A 26050-nucleotide genomic window follows, 5' to 3' on the forward strand; every position below is an offset into this window, starting at 1 on the left:
AAAGGGGCCAGAGGTTTTCGGCCTGATTTTCGAGAAGGCGTCCTGGTTTTTTTAAAAACTGTCTGAATTATAATTTAATTTGTTATAAAACAGTTAACCTCTTTAACCGATGGCAATCTTCGGGTCAGCGTTTTCGATACAAACTACAAGTCAGCTAACTTCTTATTTCTTCTGTTGCATAAATTAAGGCGTATATAGCACCGTTATTCCGCCTTTATTTATGCAATCTAAGAAGAGCTGAATTACATTTCAACTAATCTACTGGTGCCCTGGAAAATCCTGTTTAATTTTCTTCGAGGTGTGAAGATTTTTTGACGAACCACCTGACACCTCTTCTTCGAATGCTACCTTTTGCACAAAAAAAAATCTAAAACAACAAACAGCAGTGGGCGTGGTAACGGGGGAGAAATTGTTTTTTTTTTTTTTAAATATGTCTTTATTTGTATCAATTCATCATTACATTTATATTACATTATTGTTATGTCGGGTATTTCGGAGTATAAAGCACGCACAACTTACTCGGATTGCCGTCGTACAAAACTGAATCTTTTATTCGTCTCACACTTGGAACATGGTCAATTGTATAATCAAGGTATGTCAAATTGTTGTTTATGATTGTATTAGTCTTCGGGCGTAGTGTACGACACTACACTCCTCCCTTTCTTTATAAATTTGTTATTTCATTAAGCGTAAAGTCTTTGAGATAGGCTGGTCGTTTGGAATCCCTTCGAGCACGTTTTGGACATTCGTTTGTCTTTTCCTTCTCGAGAATTCCGTTTCGCGTTTCCTTCTCGGGACTCCTTGTTTGGTGTAAGTCGGTCACCTCTGAATCTTCGCTATGAGGAGGCAGGTTGCATGATGTGGTCGCTCCTCCAGTTGTATCTGAAAAAAGCTTTTTGAGATGTGAGACATTTCTGTACATTGTAGTGCCAGTTGAATTGGATTTCAGCTTAACCCTTGACCCCTCCCTTTTGGATAACCTCAAATTCTTCTGGGTCGAATGTTGTGGACAGTTTGTTATCTTTTTGAGTCCTTTTGACGACAACTGTTTCTCCCTCCTTCAAGCTATTGTGTTGTGTACCACGTCTGTTGTTGGCATATTCTGTAGATTGAAATTTCCTAGCCTTGTCACGGTCTTGGATTTCTTCTAGAATGTTTTCCGGTTTTGTCATCAATCCTGGTAACTTGTCTTTCATAACCCGTCCAAACATTAATGAGGAAGGAGCTACTCCAGTTGTTGAATGCGGCGTTGAGTTTTGCATCAAGACAAACATGCGTAGATCCCATTGCCAATCTGACCCTTGTTCTTGGGAAATTTTCATTCGTTTTCCGATTGTTCGATTTATTCGTTCCACCTCCCCGTTAGCTTGTGGCCAATACGGAATGGTTCTTCGATGTTCTATCCCAAATTCCTCCAAAAACTGACGAAACTCTGCGCTCACAAACTGTGGACCGTTATCTGTTCTTAGGGAAACGGGCATGCCAAATCGACAAAACGTTTCGTGAAGAGCACGAACGGTGAGGGTAGCGGTGATGGTTTTCATTATTATTACTTCTGTGAACCTACTAAAGTAGTCGATGATCACCAGCAAATTGTGCCCTGAAGGAAATGGTCCGGTAAAGTCAATGGCCAAGTGAGCCCATGCCCTATCTGGTAATTTTGTGGAACAGATTGGTTCTGGTGGGTTCAAGCCTGATACTAAGGTGCAAGCTTTACACTTTTTAACGTAGGATTCTACTTCTTTATCCATTAGTGGCCACCATACCTTCTGTCGTAGGTTTCGCTTCATTACCACTATACCGGGATGTGTTTCGTGAGCAATGTCCAGTACCCTCGATCTTAGTAAAGTTGGTATTATTAGTCTATCTCCTCGGATCAACAGGTTTCCGGACCTTGACAGTTCCGAAATGAACAGTTTGAAAACTTGAGGTACCTTACCCAATTCCCCTGTTTCTAACGCAGTTATTGTGTCCCTTAGCTCTGAATCTCTACTTGAGATGTCTTCAACTTCTTCAAGGGTAACAGCTTTTGGTATATCCAGTCTGGCCAAGTGATAAATGCAAGCTTCTTCTGAAGGGTCAAATTCCTTAGGAGTTTGTACTGATAATCTTGACAACGCGTCCGCCAAATTGCTGGATCCGGGTTTATAAACAACTTCAAAATTATAAGCTTGTAGTCTCATTACCCACCTTTCAATCCTTGCGCATGGTTTCGCTCGTACTGTAAACAAGAATTGAAGGGGTTTGCAGTCGGTAACTAATTTGAATCTGGTTCCAAGAAGGTACAACCGGAATTTCTCGACCGCCCACACTAATGCCAAAGCTTCCCGCTCTGTCTGGAAGTATTTCTTTTCAAGGTCTGTCAAAGCTTTACTAGCAAATGATATGATTCGTGTGTTTTTATAAGTATCCATTTGCAACAAAACGGCACCCAAACCTGCCGGACTAGCATCTGCAACTAGGACACATGTATCTTTGGGATTAAAATAGCTGAGAAAATTTGAATTCTTAACTGATCTCTTTATGTCTTCGAAGGCATTTTGTTGCCTAGAGGTCCAATTAAATTTTTCCTCTGTTCTAAGAAGTTGTCTGATTGGCTCGGTTTTGTCGGCCAGATTTGGGATGAATCGACCGATGTATGTTACCAATCCCAGGAAGCTTCTTAGTTCCAATATATTATTGGGTGCTCGGAAAGACTCTATGGCTGCAATTTTGCTTTCAGTGGGTTGAATTCCGTGTTTTGACAGTTTGTGACCCAGAAACTCTATCTCGGACGTATTAAAAACACATTTATCTTTGTTAAGTAAGATATTAGAATCATCCAGTCTATCTAACAGTGCTTTCAGACGTCTGTCATGCTCATCTTGAGAACCACCAGTAACTAATATATCGTCGAGATATACAATTACTCCCTCAAGTCCCGCGACTATTGATTCCATAACTTTTTGGAATAACTCGGGTGCGCAACTTATACCAAACATTAAACGTTTGAACCTGTCAATGGAAAATTGTATTTATCAATAGAGAGAAGAAGAAGGAAAAAAAAACACGTTTACATTATTTCCCCTGAAGCAAAAAGTTTATTTTAATACAATGTTTTTTTTTTTGTTATTATACAAAGGAATATCTGACTCGTTTGGATTTTACCTGAACAATCCCTGTTTTGTAATGAACGTGGTTATGCCTCTGGAACGTTCAGATATCTCCACCTGATGGTATGCCTCTTTGATGTCAACCTTGGAAAACAAGGTTGCTCCGTTTATTGATCCAAACAACTCGTCCACAATCGGTAAGGGGTGAGTTTCTCTTAACACCGCCTGGTTAGCTTTCCGCATGTCGACACATAGCCTTATCTCTCCAGAATCTTTCAGTATAGGAACAACTGGTGACACCCATGCTGAAGGTTCTTGAACTCTTTCGATAATATCTTGTTCTAGAAGATATTGAAGTTTAGCTGCTACCTTTTCCTCCAAAGCAAATGGTACTCTTCTATACGCTTGCTGTATTGGCTGAACGTCCTGATTGATAGGAATCTCAACTATAACTCCTTTGATCTTTGGAAAAGTGTTCGTTTCTTTTAAAGAATTGATGTTGAACCCGATTTTCAAAACATTCAATAGTTTTGCAGTTTCATCTCCAAGGAGACATTGCTTCCCATCTTCTGCTATGTAGAACTGCGCTATGGTTTTATGATCCCCTGCTCTTATTTCTGACGTGAACATCCCAACCAATTTCAAAGGCTTTTCAGAACCATACGCTTTGAAAGAACGATCTACGTTTGATTCAAAACGAACATCTGCTCTTGATTTTCGCAACTTATCCCATGTCTTCAAGTCAATCAGATTGGCTGCCGCTCATGAATCAATAGCCATCGGGATTCGAACTCCACCAATTTCAAATGGGAAAATATTTTGTCCCATAACGAAACAAATTTCATCGTCTTTGTTATGCAACTCTTTTTCGATAGTTTTCTCGGGAAAAACAGCTCTGATCCGTTTAGCGGATGGCTCTCCTTCTGCTCGGGTGCACCAATTTGCAAAATGGCCAATTTTACTACACTTGTAGCATTGGGCATCTTTGGCCAGACATTCGTGGGAGTCTTTGATATGTCCGCGTTGACCGCAACCGAAACAAATCCTATTGTCGACCTTAAACTGCTGTCTATCCGTTTCGAAACTTTTCCGATGAATATTTGATGATTGATAACCTCCACGTTGACGAATGTTTTGAAAATCTCGGCGGAAACTTGTGTTATCTTTTCCAATCCATCTTCCACGGGAACTATTTCCAAAATCAGGTCGCTTAGTTCGGACATTTGAAGCATCTTGTCGGGGATATAGATAGGTTCTTGGGGCCCATCTGCCTTGGGAGTCATAACCATACTCTGGTCGCATAGATCGTTGTTGAGCTTGTGTGTACTGGTAGCGACGTTCTGATGATGGCATAAGCGATGAACAGTACGGACGTGAAGTCAATATTGGTCCATCAAACTGGTGTTGTTGAACACCAACCTTGCAAACTGCACCTGTTGGTCTTAGTGAAACTTCTGCGCTTTCTAGCTCTTTGCACTGTTCTTCTACTTCCTCAAGCGTCCTACCAATAGCTACTACTTCGTTCAATGTGCGATCTTTTTCCAAAACCTTTTTTCTAAGAGCTTTAGATGTGCTATGTTCCCCAATTTGATCAATTATCATGGATTCAAAAGTGGCCTCATCAAAATCGCAACGACTTGCCTGAATGCGTAACCTCATTACAAAATCGTTGAATCTTTCCCCGGTTTGCTGTCTGATTCGTCGCAAAATATTTCTTTCGTATGTACGTCTACCAGCTGATGGTTGGAAATGTGCATCTAGCTTTTCGATTGCCACATCGTAAAAAGGAGGGTCCTTAGTGACATAACGAACGTCATTTACTCCTGGTAAGTGCTCAAAAATATCCTGAAGTTCTGGACCACCCAAATGGAGCAACTGGTTTCTCTTAGCCCGCTGGCCTTTTATCGCATTGGCTTCCAGATAATATTCGAAAGCTCGTTTCCATTTCCTCCATTGAGAGGCGAGTTGTGCTTGGTCCACGTTAACATCGAATGGCTTTATCGCTCGTGAAGGATCCATGCTAATAAAAATAATCATTGTTAATTTTTTTTTTTTTAGAAACAAAACTTCCTGTGGTGAAGTATCAATTATGCCTAGATACACAAAAATTGCAACTTATGCTGTTTGAAATTTATTTTTACCACTCCGTCTTATTGTTCTCGCAGTGGTATAAATCCATCTAATCCGTCACATGTTCTCGCAAGAGATGGATAAAATATTTTGAAACGTGTTCTTGTTATTCTAAACAGAACAGTCGGTTATTGATTGCTTGACTTATTTAAAGTTATTCCCTGTTTTTTTTTCATACTTCCACTTTAAAATTTACCTTAGCTTGCTTCTTGTTCTGCGTTTCAAATAATAAAAAAAAATTATATTAGAGGTGAAATTTTATCTCATTGTAAACTCTGTCAATTCAGCAACACTGTTTTACTACGACTTATCATCGATGACAATTATTTAACTGGCCAGCAAGAGAACAAGAAAGTCAAAATACATTCACTCACCGACCTTGTTTCCTTTCCTTTGATTTGCATTATTATTTTCCCCTTGCATTTATACAATCACAACTACATCGATTCATGTACAAAGCGAATCACGCAACATGTTTATTTGTCTCTCTCTTTTTTTTCCACGACTCTGACTCTCGGTCATTCCTTCAAACGTTTGCTAACGATATCTTGACACCAACACACGCGTGTGAATCCGACGCTCGGTCCTTTTCACAATGTCTCGAATATAGTGGCTCATTCGTTTTTGTAAAACCAATTTCTCCCACGAATCTGACTCTCGGTCACTTTGTCAAACGTTAGTTCAAAAAATCTCAGTACAAACACACGCGTGTGAATCCGGCGCTCGGCCCTTTTCACCATTTTTCGAATATTGTGGCTCATTCATCTTTTAACCTAGTGAAGAAAGTTTTCCTTTTTCTTTCTGAATATTATGGATTTCGATATCTACCAGTATTTGTGAATCCGACACTCGGTCCTTTTCACATCTCTCCCCATATAATTTATTACACAACGGCTCTCTCGAAAACAGTAAATCCGGCGCTCGGCCCATTTTACGTTTTTTTTTCTTCGTTCACTTTGCTACTGGTGCAATGATATTGGAGCACTAAAAATAAATGAATACTTACTTACGTGTCCAAAGTTTCTAATTGCGATGTTGGATAAGAAGAAAAAATCTAGCCTCAGTATAGCTACGAAAACTACGAGCAGTATTTTCCTCCGGGCGATTCGATCAGCTGTTCCGTGGGACTCACTAAGCCTCGTTGCTTAACTGTTTTCATCTCCTTTCACTGGAGTCACAAACACAATTACCATCACATTTTTCTCTCTCTGAGTAACCCAAATCGCTCTGCTGGTAACACTACAACCACACTTTTCCACTCGGTCTTGAATTTTTCATCAATTTTAAGATGGCCACTTCTAAAGATTCTTTTTTCATTTTCACCCATAAATTGATTTTTTTTTCCGATACAAACACATTCCATTTTAAAACAAATCTTCTATCATAAACAAACCCTTGATCACATGACTTCATCGGTATCCCTTCTTTCACTACCCACCAATTCAATTAAATTCCCAAGATCACATTTTCGGAAGCCATCTTTAATACCATAGCCATCAATTTATATAGCTCTAACTTTCACCACAGGTTACTTCTTTTCTTTTCTAGAAATTAGATCACATTTTCGCATTTTCGGAAGCCATCTTTAATACCATAGCCATCAATCTATATAGCCCCAATTTTCACCACAGGTAACTTTTGATTTCTTTTCTAGAAATTATCTCTTATACTTTCGGTACTTACATATTTCACTCCCGTTCAATTAACTTTTTCGCAACCACAAACCGCAACCGCAAAAGAATTTTCTCCCGTCGTCGCCAGTGTTATGTCGGGTATTTCGGAGTATAAAGCACGCACAACTTACTCGGATTGCCGTCGTACAAAACTGAATCTTTTATTCGTCTCACACTTGGAACATGGTCAATTGTATAATCAAGGTATGTCAAATTGTTGTTTATGATTGTATTAGTCTTCGGGCGTAGTGTACGACACTACAATTATTACATTAAATTAGGTGTTCAGCTCAATAATGAACTGTTCAGAGCCCTATAGTTAACTAGATAATAAAAATTTATTTATAAGACTTGCTGAGCGCAATCAAGTATTTAATGTAGGAGAACATCCTGTAATGGCAAAAATATTTTTAACTTAAAACTAAACACTATCCTAAAATAAAACTAATTATAAAGAGAACGAATCTCTGCGATGGAAGACTGCATCGATTTGCCTCTGAAGTTGGAGATGATTTTGTTGGCCATCTCTTCGATCGATTCAATGCCCGCAATCCGATGAAGATCTTCGGTGCTGTGCCAAGGTGGAAGCCGCAAAATCAGTTTCAGAACCTTGTTCTGAATCCTCAGGATGGCTTTCTTCCTCGTCGCGCAGCAGCTAGACCAAATCGGAACTGCATACATTATCGCTGGTCGGAAAACTTGCTTATAAATAAGCATCTTATTCTTCAGGCACAGCCGGGATTTCCTGTTGATGAGAGAATAAAGAGATTAAGTATATTTATTACACTTAGATTGAATATCTTCAATGTGATTTTTAAAAGTAAGATTCCGATCAAGTGTGAGTCCCAAGTACTTCACGTGATCAGACCATTCTAATGAAACCCCATTAAAAGTTATGGAATGATTTTCATTAGGTTTTAAAAATTGAGCTCTTGGCTTATGGGGAAATAAAATAAGTTGAGTTTTGGAAGCGTTAGGAGAAATTTTCCACATTTTCAAGTAATTCAAAAAGGAATTTAAATTTTGTTGCAATCTACCGCGTACCACCAGTAAATTTCGACCTTTGGCTGAAAGCAAAGTATCATCATCAAATAATCTTCTACCTTTTCCTTCTGGTACATCAGGAAGATCAGAAGTAAAAATATTGTATAAAATCGGCCCAAGCATACTGCCCTGAGGGACCCCAGCTCTAATGGGAGTCCTTTCAGAGCATGAATTTTGATAGCTTACTTGTAAGGTTCGGCAAGTCAAATTAATGTGAATTATCACATTAATTTGATGATTTGATGACAATTTGATGATTTGATGATTAATGTGAATCATCATTCTATTCAAAATAACTCTCTCAAATAGTTTACTTAAAGATGGAAGCAAACTAATTGGTCGATAACTTGAAGGCTCTGAAGCACTTTTTCCAGGTTTCAAAATTGGAGTTACTTTGGCATTTTTCCATTTATTGGAAAAATAAGCCAAGTGAAAACATTTATTGAAGATTTTAACTAAAAAATTTAAAGTGCTTTCAGGCAACTTTTTAATAAGAATATAGAAAATCCTATCTTCCCCCGGAGCTTTCATATTTTTAAATTTTTTGAAAATCAATTAAAGTTCATCAATATTTGTCTCACAGGAACTTTCAAATACATTTTGCTTAGAAAAAATATCATCAAATTCAAGGGAAATTTGAGCATCAATTGGACTAACAACGTTTAAATTAAAATCATGAGCAGACTCAAACTGTTGGGCTAATTTTTAAGCTTTTTCTGCGTTAGTTAAAAGAAGTTTATCCCCATCTTTCAAAGTACGAATTGGCTTCTGGGACTTTTTCAGAATTTTAGTTAAGTTCCAAAACGGCTTTGAGAAGGGTTTTATGTCCTCTACTGCTTTAGCAAAATTTTCATTACGGATGAAATTTAAACGACGTTTGATCTCTTTTTGAAGGTCGCAATAAATAAATTTCAAATACGGATCTCTAGTTCGTTGATATTGGCGTCGACGAATGTTTTTCAGTCGTATCAAAAACTGAAGATCATCATCAATTAAAGGTTGATTAAATTTATGTTTAACTTTGGGTATTGAAGCGGCTTTAGCATTGACTATTGAAGTTGTCAAATTTTCTACAGCCAAATCAATATCTTCTATTGAATTCAGTGGAACGTTTACATCTAAATTACGTTCAATAAAAATCCTATATCGCTCCCAGTCAGCTTTTTGAAAGTTAAAAGTTGATTTTAAAGGGTTTTCAATGGGACTTTGGGATAAAGAAAAAGTTACTGGAAGGTGGTCTGAATCGAGGTCCGCATGAGTAACTAATTGACTACAATGCTCGCCTTAATCCGTTAGAACCAAATCAATTGTGGAAGGATTTTTAATCGAAGAGAAACAAGTATGCCCATTAGGATATTCATCAGTATAATAACCTGCAGAGCAGTCATTAAATAAAATATTCCCATTTGAATTTGATGAAATATTATTCCAACATCGGTGTTTTGCATTAAAGTCACCAATAATAAAAAAAAATAGATTTGTTTCTGGTGAGTTTTTGTAAATCTCCCTTCAAAAAATTTTTCTGTTCACCGCTACATTGAAAAGGCAAATATGCGGCAATAATTATAATTTTCCCCATAGAAGTTTCTAATTCAATTCCAATTGTTTCTAAGACTTTTGTATTGAAAGAAGGAAGAAGTCTAAATTTGAGACGACTATTGATGACAATAGCTACACCCCCACCTTGTCGATCAAGTCGATCATTTCGAAAAATTTTAAAAAAAGCATTGCTTTTCAAGTTATTGTCCGGCTTTAAAAAAGTTTCAGTGATGGCAGCAATATGTATGTTTTGGGTTTTCAAAAATAAAAAGAACTCATCTTGGTTAGCCAGCAAAGATCTAGCGTTCCAATTCATAATACTTAAACATCTATTTGGATCCATGAGGGAATCGTACAGTCATAATAATTTTGTTAGCATAATTAAAAGAAGTTTGGAAAGCTTCAAGCATTGAATTTGCTTTCAACATAAGTTGCATCATTTCCATTAAATTTTGATGCAAAAATTTTAATTTTTCCTCAGTAATCTCACCCAAATCAACAAAATTGTGAGGATCAGAAAATGAAGGAGAAGAACAAGTATTTGAATTTCGGGGATTTTCCCAAGCCTTCGCATAAAAGTTGAGACTTGGTTTTTTCCCATTTTTTGTAGTTAAACCTGAAGAGGGAAAGCCATTTTAAACCACCTCTGAGAACGATAAACAACGAGTCTGGGGCGCAGATTCAGCACAGGTAACATTAAAATCACTTCGGGTATTACCCAGCCGTGATTCCAATGTCGGCCGAGGCTGACCGCGAACAGGCAGGTTGTTTGCCGGCCCTACGTGTGAAGACGAAAAAGATGCAGGAGGAGAAGAAATTTTTCTGGAAACTTTGGGATTTTTCCTAGAAGCAATAATTTTTGCCCTGATGGGACAGTCTAGCGAATTCGAGGTATGATTACCTGCGCAATTTGCACACTTGAAAAATTCTGTATGTGGCTTATCACCACCAAAAAGGCATTTAGATTTTTCATGATCGAATGAGCCGCAAAGCATGCATCTGGCATTAATTCTACAATTTTTAGTGCCGTGACAAGAAGCTTGACAACGACGACATTGCGTTATATTTTGAAGGAAATTGGTTGAAGATTTTCGAAAAGGTTCGAATTCGACTCGACAATGAAACATAAGACGAGCCTTTTCAAGAATTTGCAAATTATTAACTTGATCCTTTTTCAAATGGATCAAATAAAGCTCAAGAGCAAAACCAACACTACTGATATTATTCGTGTTGGTTCTTTTCCTCATTTGAATTATTTGAATCGGAGAAAAACCTAACAAAGGATTTAATTCAGTTGTGATCTCATCCGGTGTCTGATCGCCGGTGAGACCACGAAGTACAACTTTAAAAGGACGATCACTTCTAGTATCGTACGTAAAAAATTGGTGTTCTTTATTATTCAAATAATTCAAAATTTTTTGAAAATCATTAAAAGATTCCGCCAAAATACGAGCAGTTCCCCTTCGACCGATCTGAAAAGAAATCTTCACATCCTTGACGGAAGTGACGATTTCTTTTCGAAAGGCATTGAAGTCAGGAATCGTGATTCGTGACCGTAATTGGTGGAACCTTTTCGTTTTTAAGAGTATAAGAAGAAGAAGGTTTCTTAGTACTCTTATCAGAATTAAATATGAACATTTCCTCATCACCGATGTTATGAAGGACGTCGAATGAATTGGAAATTTCAACTTTTTTGAGCGATGGACCTGAATTAGGTTCGGCAATCCGTTTTCTTCCGGCCCTTGAACCGGCCGATGACTTCCCCATGCTGGAAAGAAAAGAGAAAAATATGAATGAAAGAAAATAAAAACAATTTTAGCACTGAAAAGTGCTGATTGAAAAACAGGTAAGGAAAAAATAAATAATGTAAAAATGTTCCTGCAGGTACACAGCAACGATACGATGCCCCGGCGTACGTGTTGACGGCTCAACGGTACAGATGGAAGTGAGGGTAGAAATTGTTGTTATTATTTCTACGTTGTGTGGTGGGAGTCTAAATGATTTTATTTAGGCGGCTAGGCTTCTCAGCCACGAGTTTCTGGGCCTGCCTCTTCTTCGATGACCTTCTGGATTCCAATCCAGCGCCTCTCTGCAAATCTCGTATTCATCTTTTCGCAGCGTGTGCCCAATCCATCTCAACTTACGTTCCCGAATCTCGATTTCTAATGCCCTTTGATGACATCGGCGATGTAGTTCCTCAATTGAGATCCAGTTGCCACCAAGCGCGGATGATACTCCAACTCCGCAGGCGAATCACAAAACTAGCATTTTTCGTGTCGTCACAGCATACGTGCACCAAGTTTCGCACGCGTACAACAATACGGATTTGACGTTTGAGCTGAAGATTCAGATTTTCGTACGTAGATATGAACCAAACATATTTCGATCATCATTGATAACTTTCAGCATGCTTCATTTACTTTAGCTAGAAAATTTTGTTTTTTTTTTCAACATAGGAATTTCAGCCTACTCCAACTTTACTTCGTGTATTGAAATATATGGTTCTCAATTTGTGTTGTTTTCTGCCGAATCAAAAAAGTTCCCTATCGACACAGTATGCTGACGTATCTTCTATTCGAGATTCAGGTAGGTATTTTATAAAAAAAAAAATTAATGATAATTTCACTTTCTGAGCTAAACTGAATATTTTGAAAAATATTTAAAAATCATAAAAAGGCAAAAATTTAACGAAGTAAATTTAAAAAAAGATTCATCATAAAATCTACTCTGTAATATGATTTCAGATCAGTTTATTCTTACAAAACATACCTAACTCAAATGATTTGGAGAATGTTTGGAATTGGAAATCATCATGGTTTTAGTGACTTTGATCATTGCCATGCTTTTTATTTAGGTACGTCTGATTTTTTTTAAAAGAAACGAATGAAGTGAAAATTTGATCATTTGTTTAGAAAAGTAACAAATTTGCAACAAAGAGGGTATGAATAAGATAAAAAATTGTGTTTTATTCCTTGGAGGGCACAATATCCACAACATTTTAAATCAAAAAGAAATGATTCAAAAAATGAAATGTACTCAACCATTCTGATAGCATAAAGCAACAAAAATGACATTTGTGCAAAAAATGTAAGAGCCTATTTTGACTGATTCAAAAGTGTTAAAAAATTTCCGTACATTTTTTGGAAAAACTGTGAATGTTTCAAAAATATTGAAAATAAAAGTTTTGATTAAATGTTTAACTTTTTCGATGACTGCGAATAATATTTACTGTAAAGAAAAAGTTACACAAGTTTTCTTATTGCTTTTTTTTATCAACTCTACGAAAATACAGAAATTTTTCCAAATTTCAAAGAAATATTAAATCAAAATATTTTTCAGATATTTTTGAACGTTTTGCAATTGTTTACATATATGTTAGATAAATAAAAATCTTCAATATAAACAAATTGAAAACGGCCTTTTGTGATGTCAGTTATATCATTTTCCACTTAATTTTCTTAAAAATGGTCGAATTCAACCTTTTTAAACAGTTTTCAAATCATGAGCACAAAAATAGCTGTATTCGTGTGTAGGCAGTTGATACTATTCTAAAATGAAGAGTCTTCAAGAATTGAAACAATCAACTTTTGTGTCAAACCTGGATTATAAATTTTGATTTGAATTAGCATTGTGTTCATGATCTGGAAACAATATTGACAATATGATTGGTGTGGGTCTTGAAACTCAGTCAAGTTCGGAAACATAATTCTAAATATATTTTTTCATATAATGTTTTTATACAATGTTCAACAGCATTATGATATTTGAATTCAAAACAAACACACACATACATTAGTTACGAGTGTCCTAATCTGGCTGAAACTCGTAACTAATGTATGTGTGATTACTGATAATGAATTAAATAATCTGAGTTATGATACCGTTTTAATTTATTTTTCTTTTTTTCAATTTCATATGATCGCTTTTATACTGAAATCAAAGTTTTGTTATAATTTTTTATTTTCAATGTGGATTCATGAAACCCCAAAAGACAACTTTCGATGGCAATTTTTTTAATTGTTTGATTTGTATGACTCAGGTACACCAGAGCATTTGCCGGCAATTGTAAACGAAACTCTTATCCTCATTCAAGATTAATCAGTTCAATACTTTTTCGATCTGAGCTAATTTTTTAATGAGTGAATTTTTTGAATGATACTCTTTTTATATTCTCTTGTTTAATTTTTGGCATTTAACGAATTATGAAGTTCAAAGTAAATTGTTAGAAATAGGATTAGTCAATCTTGGATCGATTTATGGAAGATCGATCTTTTGAACTCAGAATTTCGATTTTTGATCGATTCTTGTCAAGAAAAAAATGATTAGATCCGTTCATTTTCAATTAGATCTTTCAATTATTTTTTTTTGTTTTTTCTCTCGCTAAATTATCTCATTTTTTACACAATTTAAATAAGTAAAACTATTGAAAAAGCAATTTTTTTATTGCAAAAATTGCTTAGTAAGAGATCAATAAAACTATTTCCATTGACAAAAATACTTTTTCTCAACGGATGCATAGTCCATGAAGTAGAGCGTTAAAAGAAGATTTTCAAACATCACTTTTAATAGTAACTTATTTTATTATATGTTTTTTGAGAACGTTGAAATCGGAAATGTGAAAATTTCAAAGCAAAAAGTTTAAAAAGGGGTGCGTTGTGACGTCACGATTTCATTCACTCACATATCAGTTCCTATTTACCGAGAAATAAACTTTAAATAACAGAATGTAATGCCTTAAATATAAAATCTATTGAAATATCTTTTAGTTTTGTACACTTTTCACATTAACTTTTATACATGATTTACTTAAAAAATTTCGTGCGTCACCGTGGAATGGGCTTTAGACAGAAATGAAAAGGAAGGTGGAAAGAAATCGAATAGTTAGTGAAAAATGTAGGCAAGGGCTTTTGTGTTGTGGACATCTCTATACTACTTGTATTTTTCAAAAATTTAAATACATCTTCTTGATTGAAATTTTCTAGTGAGTTTTTTTCTCTTTATTATGCGTTCTGTCAAAATCGAGATATGCAATTAAACGTGTATCAAGAATTTTTGAATTGAAATTTAGTTAAAGGTTATCACATAAAAATACAAATTGATTCCATTTGTTTCAAAGTTTTTAATTTTTGGTTTGAGTCACAGAAAACGGAAAATAATTGAAAAAATGTTGCTTTTCTATACCATACATGTCCGTTTTCGATTTGTTACTTAATGAAAAAAAAAAATCTTAAACTGCCCACTATTCTTGTTTTTCTTAAAAAAGTCCTATATTAGATAGAAAAGAATAAATATAAAACTCGTCAAAAGGAAAGGCTGGGAAAAACGACAACAAATCGACAAATATGTTAAATAGTTGCAACCGAAAAATAACTGAAAATAAATTATTTAGCCCTTAAGGTTATGCAATGTTTGGAGAAAAAAATTGTTTCCTCAACGGTAAAGTTATTCGTAGAACGAAACTGTTATGTAATGATAAGACTAAACTTCTGTGAATTTTTGAGCAAAAAAATGGGTTTTAGAGGTCCAACATTAAATAATAGTTGCAATGTTAAAAGAAAGATAAGAAAGTTAGACTGCCAGTAGAAGTCCTACGCTTCTAAGCGCCAATTGGAAAAATTGATTTGATTTGAAATTCGTTTATTTGGAAGGGTGCCGTGAGCTTTTCCGATTAAGCACCCTTTATAGGAAAATTGATTTCCACAATGGAAAGTTAAACTGCAAATAGTTTTGGAAACATTCCCCCGACAAAGAAAAAGTTGAAAATTCAAGGGTGTACCAACTAGGAAAAGTTCTTAATTTTTATGAAGTTCGAGCGTTTTCATATATATATTTTAACGGCTTTTTCCCGTTTTAGAAGGGGGGCGGGTGATCATCCCGATAACCCTCCCCCCAAATGGGTCGCGCATGCATCGGGGCTTAAAGTTGCTCAAACCTTACAAACCAACAGCCTGGAAACTATACTAGGCTGAATGATTGTCGAGAACTTATAATTGTTTTTTTTTATTTAAATTAGTGCCTATCCTTACATTATTAATGGCCATACCTATTTTACATTTCTTGAAAAATAAGCATTACTTTTTTTTAAAAATACGTATCAGTTTCTCAAACACACCGTGTAGCATCTTTCTCCCTCCCCACCACTTGCTACTAGCCGTTTCCCATGGCTGAACTATAATCAGATGAATTTGTGATTAGTTAAGTGCATTCCGTGTGATGGCTTGGCTAGTAGGTAGTAAGGTAGTAAGGTAGTAAGGTAGGCGGCAACAATGAATAGGCCCAATCGTTTTGGATCAGTTCAAACAGAGGAACAAGCTTTGACCGTTTGGTTTGGTTCGGTTTGAAATAGCGAGCGCGCGCCAGGTCGAATTCATTTTTCGGCAGCAACGCACGTTTTCGGCCAGTGATTAGAGATTAGTTCGAGTTCAACTTTTCGGCTATTCGTTTGGTTTTTGAAGGAGTGCATTTTTCGCGTTCGATGGAAAACTTAGTTGGCAGTTGGCAGCGTTAGGTTTTCTTGATCCCCGGTCGATCTTCGCCATGTTTCTGGTGATTTTAGTGGTTGTGTTGTGTTTGATCCTGGCCCATAGGAGCCACCGGAAGAAGTACCAATTTGCGGATGGCATCCCTGGGCTAAAGCCCTTGTGGCCAGTGATTGGCAATGGTGATATTATGTTCTGTGACGATCTGCAGCGATTTGAAGTGTTAACCAATCTGATGAAAAATCATGACCGGATGCTGAAGGTTTGGGCTGGTCCCAGTTTGCTGATTTTCGTCAGCCATCCAGATCTGGTGCAACAGATTCTTTCTAGTGCCGATTGCTTGGAAAAACCTTTCCTGTACAAGTTTGCTGGCTTTGGAACTGGACTGTTCACTTCGAAATGTAAGAAACTAGAAATTTGTTTTTCATATTTTTAACCTTCATGTCAAAATCCATTATATGTATTTTAATATTCTATGCATAATATAAATTTTATAGAAGTCGATGGTCAATGGATTTGAACTATTGAATGTCAAAATACTTTAAGAAAAGGATATAACAATGATTCATAAAATGGTACTAAATATCCCATTGGCATAAGCTTTTCAGAATTTTTCTTGGGTGATTAATTCTTGTAAGGTTTTTCCAAAACGTTTTTTCAACTTTCACAAAACGTTTCGCAAAGAGTGACAGCGTGCATTTGTGTTTACTCGAAACTAAAAACTTGAAGAATCCTCAAAGGAAACTGGGTGAAAATTTATGAAGTTTTGTTCGTTTTGGTTCGGCAACCTTTTGAATCGGAAGAACCAAAAACTACAAATTTTCAAAATTTCAGAGTTTGAAAGAGCCACATTAATATTTCTTTTTTTAAATTAAATTAAAACATATCAACTATCAACCAACAATGAACATTAGATATAAAAAATAACGTTAAAACCGTGAAAGTTTTTTTTAAACTTTATTTTACTGTTAAAACAACGCTGTTAAATACGTTTTTGTTTAACATTAATTACATAGATCTTCTGGTTCATCAGCTCTTCAAACATAAAGTGAGAGATTCGACACATGCAGAATGTATTTATAATTTTATCGACAAAGCAAACAATGAAAAAATAACGATAAATTGATTTTCTTTAATTTATCAAGTTTATTTTTATGAAATTTTCCTAGTTTGAACTAATGGTTTCAATAGTCAAGAATAAGTTTAAAATGGCCTTAATTATTTATTTAGCTGAAAACTTTCATCTTCAAAAATTGTGATGGTTACATTTGTCATTTCAAATGTAAAATTCCCAAATTTCATGACGTCAGATGAACGTGTCTCAAGAATCTTATGCACCTGGAAAATTCATAACCTCATTTTATGTCACACAGGATTTTATCTGTATTTTGCATCCGATTGCATGAAAAATGAAATTTAATACAATGTAGATTGTACATCTATGCTTGATAAGCTTAGATTTAACTGAAAAAAAAAATGGTTCAATCAGTATCAATCGGTAATAATCTGATTTCATAGCCTTTTTGAAAATTTGTGACAAATAATAAAGAGTCAGCACATTTCACTATTAAGATCAATTCAAAGACACTTTTGAAGTTTCGGAAAAAAATTAAAAATGATTTTTTAGAACGAATCAACGGTTATTAACTATTTATTTCAAAGTAAAACAAGTTGAATAAGATATAAAGGATAAAAATGATGTGTGAAAAAATAGTGAAACAAGCTAAATTGCGCCATAAACTGAATAACTTTTTATGTCCGTCACTGAAACTTTGTTTAAAGTTTGTGTGCTTTTGTCAAAACTTGGCTACAGAAACACACTTTGAATTTTTCATGTGTTGAATGTATCAAGGTTTATAACTTAAAAAACATACAATTCGCTTATAAAAAAATTGATTCGGGGAGTCAACGTTAATTTAGTTATTGGTAACAAGCCAGTGATTTAGTTTTCAAATAGATTTTATAAGAGAAAACTTAACTCTTAGTTTTGAAATTCTGAATTTGAATTTCATGTATAACTTTTTTTTTATCATTCATGTTATGTACACATTCAAAATATCATTTTAAATTCAAATAAAAGGTACAGGATTAAGCTGGTTTTCCATTTTTTTTAAAACTATTATTAACTCGTCAAAGTTGAAAACTTTCTCGAAATTGTTGATTTATTAAAAAAGATCTTGGAAATTTCAATTGAATATTTTTAAAGAGGACAAAAGAATGATTGCGAGTGCTTAAAACATTAAACTTGATGAGGGTCACTTTGTTTATTAACAAATCAGAGGCTATCTAAGAATTACTTTTTTGGTATATTTGTTAGTTACAGCTCAACTTTTGTGTTCAAATGATTCAAAAATATACACGCTTTTGGGAGGTACATAATTTGATTTTAGTTTGTAATGTTTTAAAACAATATTATGCATTTAAGGTTGAAGAAAAATGAAGTTTTTAACCTTTTTTTTCCTGTTGGGGAGAGAGTCCTCTGCGACCATTAAGTTGATCTATTGTGGTTTACCCCGCGTTATTATTTTTACTTTGCTATGCTACTAGACACCCTTGCACTATTGGTTGAAGTTGCAGTTGTTTACCGGTAGCAATACGAGCACGCACATAACTAGGTAGGATCTCCAAGTACAATCTAAGTTCCCTTGAAAAGATCCATCCACATTGCATGTGCTGCATCATTGAGGCGTATAATTCCAAGGTATACACGACTAGCATTTCACTAATGCTAAAACCGCCAACCTTCATCATACTATGGGTGCCAGGTTATGTCACGACCGGGATTCGATCTCATGATCGTTGGCTTAGAAGACAAGGATGCTATCCTCTGGGCCACGATCTGCTGGCAAGTTTTTAACCTTAATCTCTATGCTGATGCATCAAAAAGGGAGGAAGAGAAAAAAATTCTTTTTAAGTTTTTTTTCTGGACCAGTTGGATTGTGTACTGTAAATACACAATCGAGCAAAAACGTAGAAATGTGTGATCAAAAGTCGATCGCGCTTCCTATTAGCCACCAAAATACAAACTTTGAACAGCCATAACTTTTTTGTTTTAAGTGGAATCGAGTTGCAGTCTCTAGGTGAAATGTTACTCTTAATTGAAATTTTAATAAAATTAATATAATCAAGCAATCGATTGGTAATGGTAAATAAAAAAAAAGTTGGATGAAAAACCAGTTTTTTATGCTTCTTCAGAACACTATGCCTCAGAATCCCTTTCACACTTAAGATTCATTCCAACCCTTTTCCGTTGCCAGATTCAGCTCAAATTTGGCATATGGCTTTCTGATCATTCCTTCAAACCATCCAAATCATCCATTTTGGCAAGTGTTTTGATTTTAAAGTAGGTATTTATTAAGACGATTTTTTTAAAAATTAAATAAAAAATATTCTAAAATGTGATTTTTATTAAGGATTAAACCGTGAATAGCTCTTCATACAATGATACAAATAATATACTTTGTTTAGCAAAGTTTAAGTGCATAAAAATTCGCATCATTTGATGGCATTGGTTTCAAAAAAATTTTCGCTAGGTACACATTTTGGTCAGTTGAATACAAAATTTTTGAACTAAAAAAATTTTTTTTCTTGAAAAAAAAAGCTGCTTATTTTTAATTTTTTTAAAATTATAACAAATTACAAATACATAATACAAAATTATTAAATACATAAACAAGTTGGAAGCCCTGTATCATTACTCACGTTGGTCATCAGATCTAGCAAATTAAAATCTGAAACCTAGTATCCTCTTTTTGCTGAAATGAAATATTGTTTAAAAAAGTTATTCCAGTCTCAATTATATTTTGTGTTTCTTGTTCATCTAAATGCTCAACATCACATTCAAATTTGATAAATTACACAAGGCCACTAAATTAACATCCTCCGAGGTGCAAATAATTTAAAAGCTAATTTTGATTAATTTGGATGCCCTGGATTTAAATATGCAATTTTGCAAACATATTTTGTTTTTTGAATAACTTTTGCAGATATTTATAAATCATTAAAACAATTTTTGCATTTTTTAACAAAACTTTAAAACAAAAACACAATATCTAAAAATAAAGGAATAAATCAATTTTCAACTTCCTTAAGATTTCAAGTAATTTTGAGTACTGCGAAAAAGTTATAGAGGTTTTCAATTTGTATAATTTTCCCCATTTTAATATAATTTTAAACCAAATTGAATTTTAGATATTGTTAAAACAAAAATCTAATCGTTTTGCAGGTTCGAACAAATTTTATTAAATGAGTTCAATTTTGTTGTCAGAAATTCAGAAATACTTGGTATGATATTTTTCCAATTTTTATCAACTGTTGAATTTAACTTTTTAAGATCATGAACGTAATGAACGCGTAATGAACAGATTCAGAATCAGGTTTTTTTTTCTGTAACTGTAAATTTGTTACTCCATCACTTATCAATGATTGATTTCACTTGTAACTGAAACATTTTAAAGCTTATAAACTCCATATCATCAAAACGTAAGGTGATAGACAAAATTTGACAAAAAATTCGAGTTCAGGATGCTTAAATCTACCAAATCAATCATTCAATCATAGGCACCATGTTTCTTTAAGTTATCAATTAAATAAATTTTAAATTTTTTTAAGTGATAAGACGAGTTTATCGAAAAAAATCCTTCTAAGATATTAAAAAACTAATTTTTTTTCATCATCATAATTTGCTTTAATTTTCAAATAAATTTACCGAATTTTAAGGTTAAAATATTTGAATTTCATGAAATATTTTTCATAAGTTTGTCTTTGTTTTTCAAATCCGAATAGTTGTGTTCCGAAATTTTTAAACAAAATATCCACCTCCTGTCCTTTTCGGAATCCAGTATTCCAATTGATGGAGACAAAATTTTTATGTTATTAAAGTTATTAAAGGAACGGGATGCGTTTCGGAGGTAACACCCCCCCCCCCCCCCCACCAAAAAAGTTTCAGAAAAAGCTAACGAGAAATTCACTGTAAATTAAGTATTCTCAATCAAATTTTGATGATTGCGTATGGTTATTCAAGATGATCGATCTCGATTCAGAACTGATACCATACCTCAAAAACTAATGCCAGGTTCAGAATTCGGCTACAGATTTCTGAATTTTCTCACTTGTTGATTCAGCTATGTATATTAAATTTTAAATAATTGTATTTTTCTTTCATATTTCGGATTCTCTATCTAGTTCCGTATTTTTGATTTTTAAATTGAATCATCATTTGAAATAAGAAATAAAAAGCTTTTTCGAAAACCTACTTCAAATTCCATTTTGCATTTCATACAAATATTGGTTCTTGATTTTTGATTTTGATTTTGATTTTGAGTTTTTGTTTCATAATAAGATTCGAAGATCACGAGCACACGTGCCAAAATCGGATGTTGCCAAAATCGAATGTTGCCAAAACGAACGGGGTCTGTATTTTTAATTCTGATCTGGAATTTAGATTCAGAAACAGTACCTATTGAAATTCTCAAACAGATTCAACAATCAAATCTGGATTGCAGTTTCAGAATTCAGATTCAGAAATAATATTCAAAATCCAGGTTCAAATTAAGCTCGTAAATAAGTATTAAAATCATGATAATATAACATCAAGATGTCTATTCCGTTAAGGAATTCACAGCGCGAAAGTTCGCAGACTTAAAATTTTTATTGTTACTTAAATATTACAGTTTCAGCTGAGAATCTCAAATATAAATTTGAATTTGAGATCATGTTACAAGTTTTGTTTCATAAAAAGCCTGATTTTCATTATTATGTATATTAAATAATCCACAGAATTTGAATTAACTAGGCAAGGTTTATGAAATATATTTACTGATAAAGAAACATGCAGTCTTCATGTAACTGCAGGGAATGCCATATTTTCTTTGTGTACTGTTTAACATTGTTAATATTGCAGTCAAATTTCAAACTCTAACCTTAAATTTGGATCGAGTTTACAAGAATAAGATTTAAACCGCAAAATTTTGATCTCTTACTTCAAGTTTCGGAAAATTATTTTTTTTATTTTCACGGTGGTTGATATCTTTGAATTTGGTCAAGAGTTTGGCAAATTTTATTTGAGCAAAGTATATTTTTGTTTTCAAATTGAAGACTTTCTTCAATTTACTTTTAGCTTAATTTATCAGACTCCAGAGAAAATGCGAAGATTTCATACATCGATGAAAGTAATTTCCCTTTTTTTGTGACTTAAGGGTTCATTAAAAATTAAGCTTATCTACAATTTTAAAGATTTTAGGACGTATACGAGAAAGTTACAATTTGATACGAAGAACTACTGATTTTAAAATATTTAATAATGAGTAACCACATAGTAAAAAAATGTTGTTTTTTAAGTTTTTTTTTCTATTCATGAATTGTTTGAGCAAAAATATCAGAGAAAAAAATCAGTGACTAATAAAGCCCCCCCGTGAGTTGGCTCTTCCTACTGCTCTGATTCATTAAAGAAGAAGATTATAAAAAACATGAAAGAGGAAAAAATTGGATTCATTCCTAAATTGTGTTTATTTTGTTCATTTCAAATCTTGCTTAGACATATTGGGACACCCTATATCCATTTTTTTCCTGAAATGTAAATCTGGAATAAAGAAAACAATTTTCTCAACGGTAAAATAATGATTGATCCAAAAATCGTTTGGTAATCTTTCGAGGGAAATGGCCGGAATATCGAACTTCGGGCATATTTCATGCAATAGGATTCATTTTAGAACGACGGAAACTAAATAAATAGACGCTTTGTGTTCTATAAGATAACAAGTGCAAAGTATCATTTGACGTACCTACATACATATTTCTTATCACTGATCACTTCCAGTGTAAAGCTTGAATCTGTTCCAACAAACAAATCACACGGCTAGAAATCACTACGAATTTGTATTGTGACTTACTTCTCACGTTTCGTGCTGGAGTAGATCAATCAATCGTAGTGGATACACTGAATGATACTTTTAACAACTAGTTCAGAATCTTTCAGAAACAATGCGTCAATCTATTTTCAGTGGCTCGGGCTTATACTATTTACCAGCATGATCAAGCTTCAAAACATTAGCGTCTTCTTCATAATAAGTTGTACAATTTTTAAAGATGAAAAAATCAATTGACCTTGACCTCATTCATAATTAGAAATAAGAAAATAGCTTGATGAAAAACTTTCCCATTTTCTTTCACAGATAAAATATGGCGTGGTACTCGAAAACGCCTTAACCCGACCTTCAACCAGCGGATCCTAAACAACTTCATTCCGATTTTCGAGCAGTGTGCTCGAAAGATGGCTTCCCGCTTGAATCAACTTCCGGATGGATCCACCATCAACATGCACCGCTACACATCGCTCTGTACCCTGGAGATGGCCTGCGGGACAACGCTCGGGAGCAACGTTCTGGATCGGGATGGCAAGGAGGAGTTTGTTCACGGATTGGACGTGTAAGTTGGTTGTTGATTAAGGTTTTAAGAGTGGTTTGCGTTGCTATGGCTTACACGATATTTATTTGTAAAGTGCTTTCCAGGAAGCTGCGAGGCGCATGGTCAGCGTACATCTTTATCCGGATTTTGTCTATAGGCTCACCAGTTTTCATAGGGATCTGATGAAGGCTCGCAAAATTGTTTGCGACTTCTTCCAGAGGGTACGTTTTGAAAGACCCTGTAATTGCTAGAAAGGTTGTAAAACTCGTTTAAAAAAAACTTTTTTCTTACAGATCATTTCTGAAAAACAAGTTTCACTTGCAGCTAGTAGCAACAACAACGAGAGAGACGCTGAAGAGGAGCATAAGCCGAAAATTTTGATCGATCAGCTTCTCGGTGTGTCCCAAGATGGAAGAAATTTCAGCGATGAAGAGGTTATGGATAACATTTATGCCGTTATAACAGGGGTTCGTGACCGTTTGAATGTTTCTATGTTTAAGTCTCTTTAATAAATTGTTATGATCTTTACAGGCTAACGACACTTCCGGACTGTTGATAGCTCACGCCTGTTTGTTTTTGTGCTTCCACAAGGACATCCAGGAACGACTGTACGCAGAAATTGTTGACATCTTACCAACTGATGAGTCCGAATTAACCCCAGACAGTTTGAAGCAGCTTGTGTATCTGGAGATGTTCCTCAAAGAGTGCCTACGCCATTGTCCGGTGGCTCCAAATATTTCTCGTGAAAATATGGCGGACATCGAGCTGGATGGAATTCGTATTCCGGCAGGTAACATTTTCGTGATGAACTTCTATGCGCTGCACCGGAGGATCGACATTTGGGGACCGGATGCGGAAAAGTTTGACCCGGAACAGTTTTCCGAGGAACGATCCCGAAACAGGCATCCGTTTGCGTATCTACCGTTCAGTGGAGGAAATCGAATTTGTATTGGTAACTTTGAAAATTATTTTCATTCTGTATAACATAATGCCTTGTGTTTTTTTTTATATTATTAGGGTGGCGCTACGCGATGCTCAGCATGAAGGTGATGCTAGTTTTCTTGATCAGAAACTTCCAATTTGACACCCTGATTCAACCGGAGGATGTCCGCTACAGGCATGATTTGACGATGAAATTGCCATTTGAGCACATGATTGAGGTGAAAAAACGGGCTGGTTCTCAGATGCCGAAGGGGAATTTGGTCGAAACTGTGCCGATGGCAAAGGAAGGTATAATACGATGATTTGTATCGGAAATTTGGCTGTGATTCAGATTGTTTGAAATAAAAAAAAATTCGAAGTTTCTATAATTTCATTGAAAGAAAATCATCGGAACAAAAAAGATGCAAAAAAATGAAGGGAAACAAGCATCAGATTAGCTTGATTTCTAAGACTTTGTTAAACATGAAAAAAACTACCACGCAGGATTTAAAGCTGTTTGGGGTAAACATGTTCTCCATCGTCTCCAAATAACTTAATAAGAAATTTTTCAATGATGCTGTGGGTTGTGGAGTCACGGTCAAGCATTAACTAATTCCAAAGCTTGCGTTTTCGATAAAATAGATATTGAAATATGTTGTGATGAAAAGTGAAATTTTATAAAAAAAAAAACCACTGAAAAGTATTCAGTTCATTTATTTATTTATTTTTACAGTATTTACAGAATTTGCAGTATTCAGTTCCAGAAGAGATAAACAAGTGATAAAAATATATTTTCTGCAAATTACTTTCATCTAGAATGTTGCTGGCTTAAGAATGAAAACTAAATGTGGAAATCTTTATAAGAAAGATGTATCGAGAACACACAGACAGACAGACAGACAGACAGACAGACAGACAGACAGACAGACAGACAGACAGACAGACAGACAGACAGACAGACAGACAGACAGACAGACAGACAGACAGACAGACAGACAGACAGACAGACAGACAGACAGACAGACAGACAGACAGACAGACAGACAGACAGACAGACAGACAGACAGACAGACAGACAGACAGACAGACAGACAGACAGACAGACAGACAGACAGACAGACAGACAGACAGACAGACAGACAGACAGACAGACAGACAGACAGACAGACAGACAGACAGACAGACAGACAGACAGACAGACAGATAGACAGACAGACAGACAGACAGACAGACAGACAGACAGACAGACAGACAGACACATTTTTGTAATTTTTTAAATTTTTTATAATTTTTGTCATTTTTGTAATGTTTGTAATTTTTGTTATTTTTGTAATTTTTGTAATTTTTGTAATTTTTGTAATTTTTGTAATTTTTGTAATTTTTGTAATTTTTGTAATTTTTGTAATTTTTGTAATTTTTGTAATTTTTGTAATTTTTGTAATTTTTGTAATTTTTGTAATTTTTGTAATTTTTGTAATTTTTGTAATTTTTGTAATTTTTGTAATTTTTGTAATTTTTGTAATTTTTGTAATTTTTGTAATTTTTGTAATTTTTGTAATTTTTGTAATTTTTGTAATTTTTGTAATTTTTGTAATTTTTGTAATTTTTGTATTTTTCGTAATTTTTGTAATTTTTGTAATTTTTGTAATTTTTGTAATTTTTGTAATTTTTGTAATTTTTGTAATTTTTGTTATTTTTGTAATTTTTGTAATTTTTGTAATTTTTGTAATTTTTGTAATTTTTTTAATTTTTGTAATTTTTGTAATTT

The 26050-nt window shown here is 34.4% G+C and overlaps 2 protein-coding genes across 2 annotated transcripts; one reads left to right on the forward strand and one right to left on the reverse strand.

Moving 5' to 3' along the window:
• Window positions 1-950: 950 nt before the first annotated feature.
• Window positions 951-2183, reverse strand: LOC129741470 (uncharacterized protein K02A2.6-like). Its single transcript, XM_055733209.1, has one exon. The coding sequence runs from the start codon at window positions 2181-2183 to the stop codon at window positions 951-953; it is 1233 nt and encodes a 410-aa protein (XP_055589184.1).
• A 13576-nt stretch (window positions 2184-15759) lies between these two features.
• LOC129747857 (cytochrome P450 4c21-like) lies at window positions 15760-24605 on the forward strand. Its single transcript, XM_055742232.1, has 6 exons — window positions 15760-16358; window positions 23130-23382; window positions 23456-23582; window positions 23655-23828; window positions 23893-24313; window positions 24379-24605. The coding sequence occupies exons 1-6, from the start codon at window positions 16016-16018 to the stop codon at window positions 24603-24605; spliced, it is 1545 nt and encodes a 514-aa protein (XP_055598207.1). The 5' UTR covers window positions 15760-16015.
• Window positions 24606-26050: the final 1445 nt, after the last annotated feature.

Source organism: Uranotaenia lowii, chromosome 2, assembly GCF_029784155.1.
Source record: "Uranotaenia lowii strain MFRU-FL chromosome 2, ASM2978415v1, whole genome shotgun sequence".
Classification (NCBI taxonomy): domain Eukaryota; kingdom Metazoa; phylum Arthropoda; class Insecta; order Diptera; family Culicidae; genus Uranotaenia; species Uranotaenia lowii.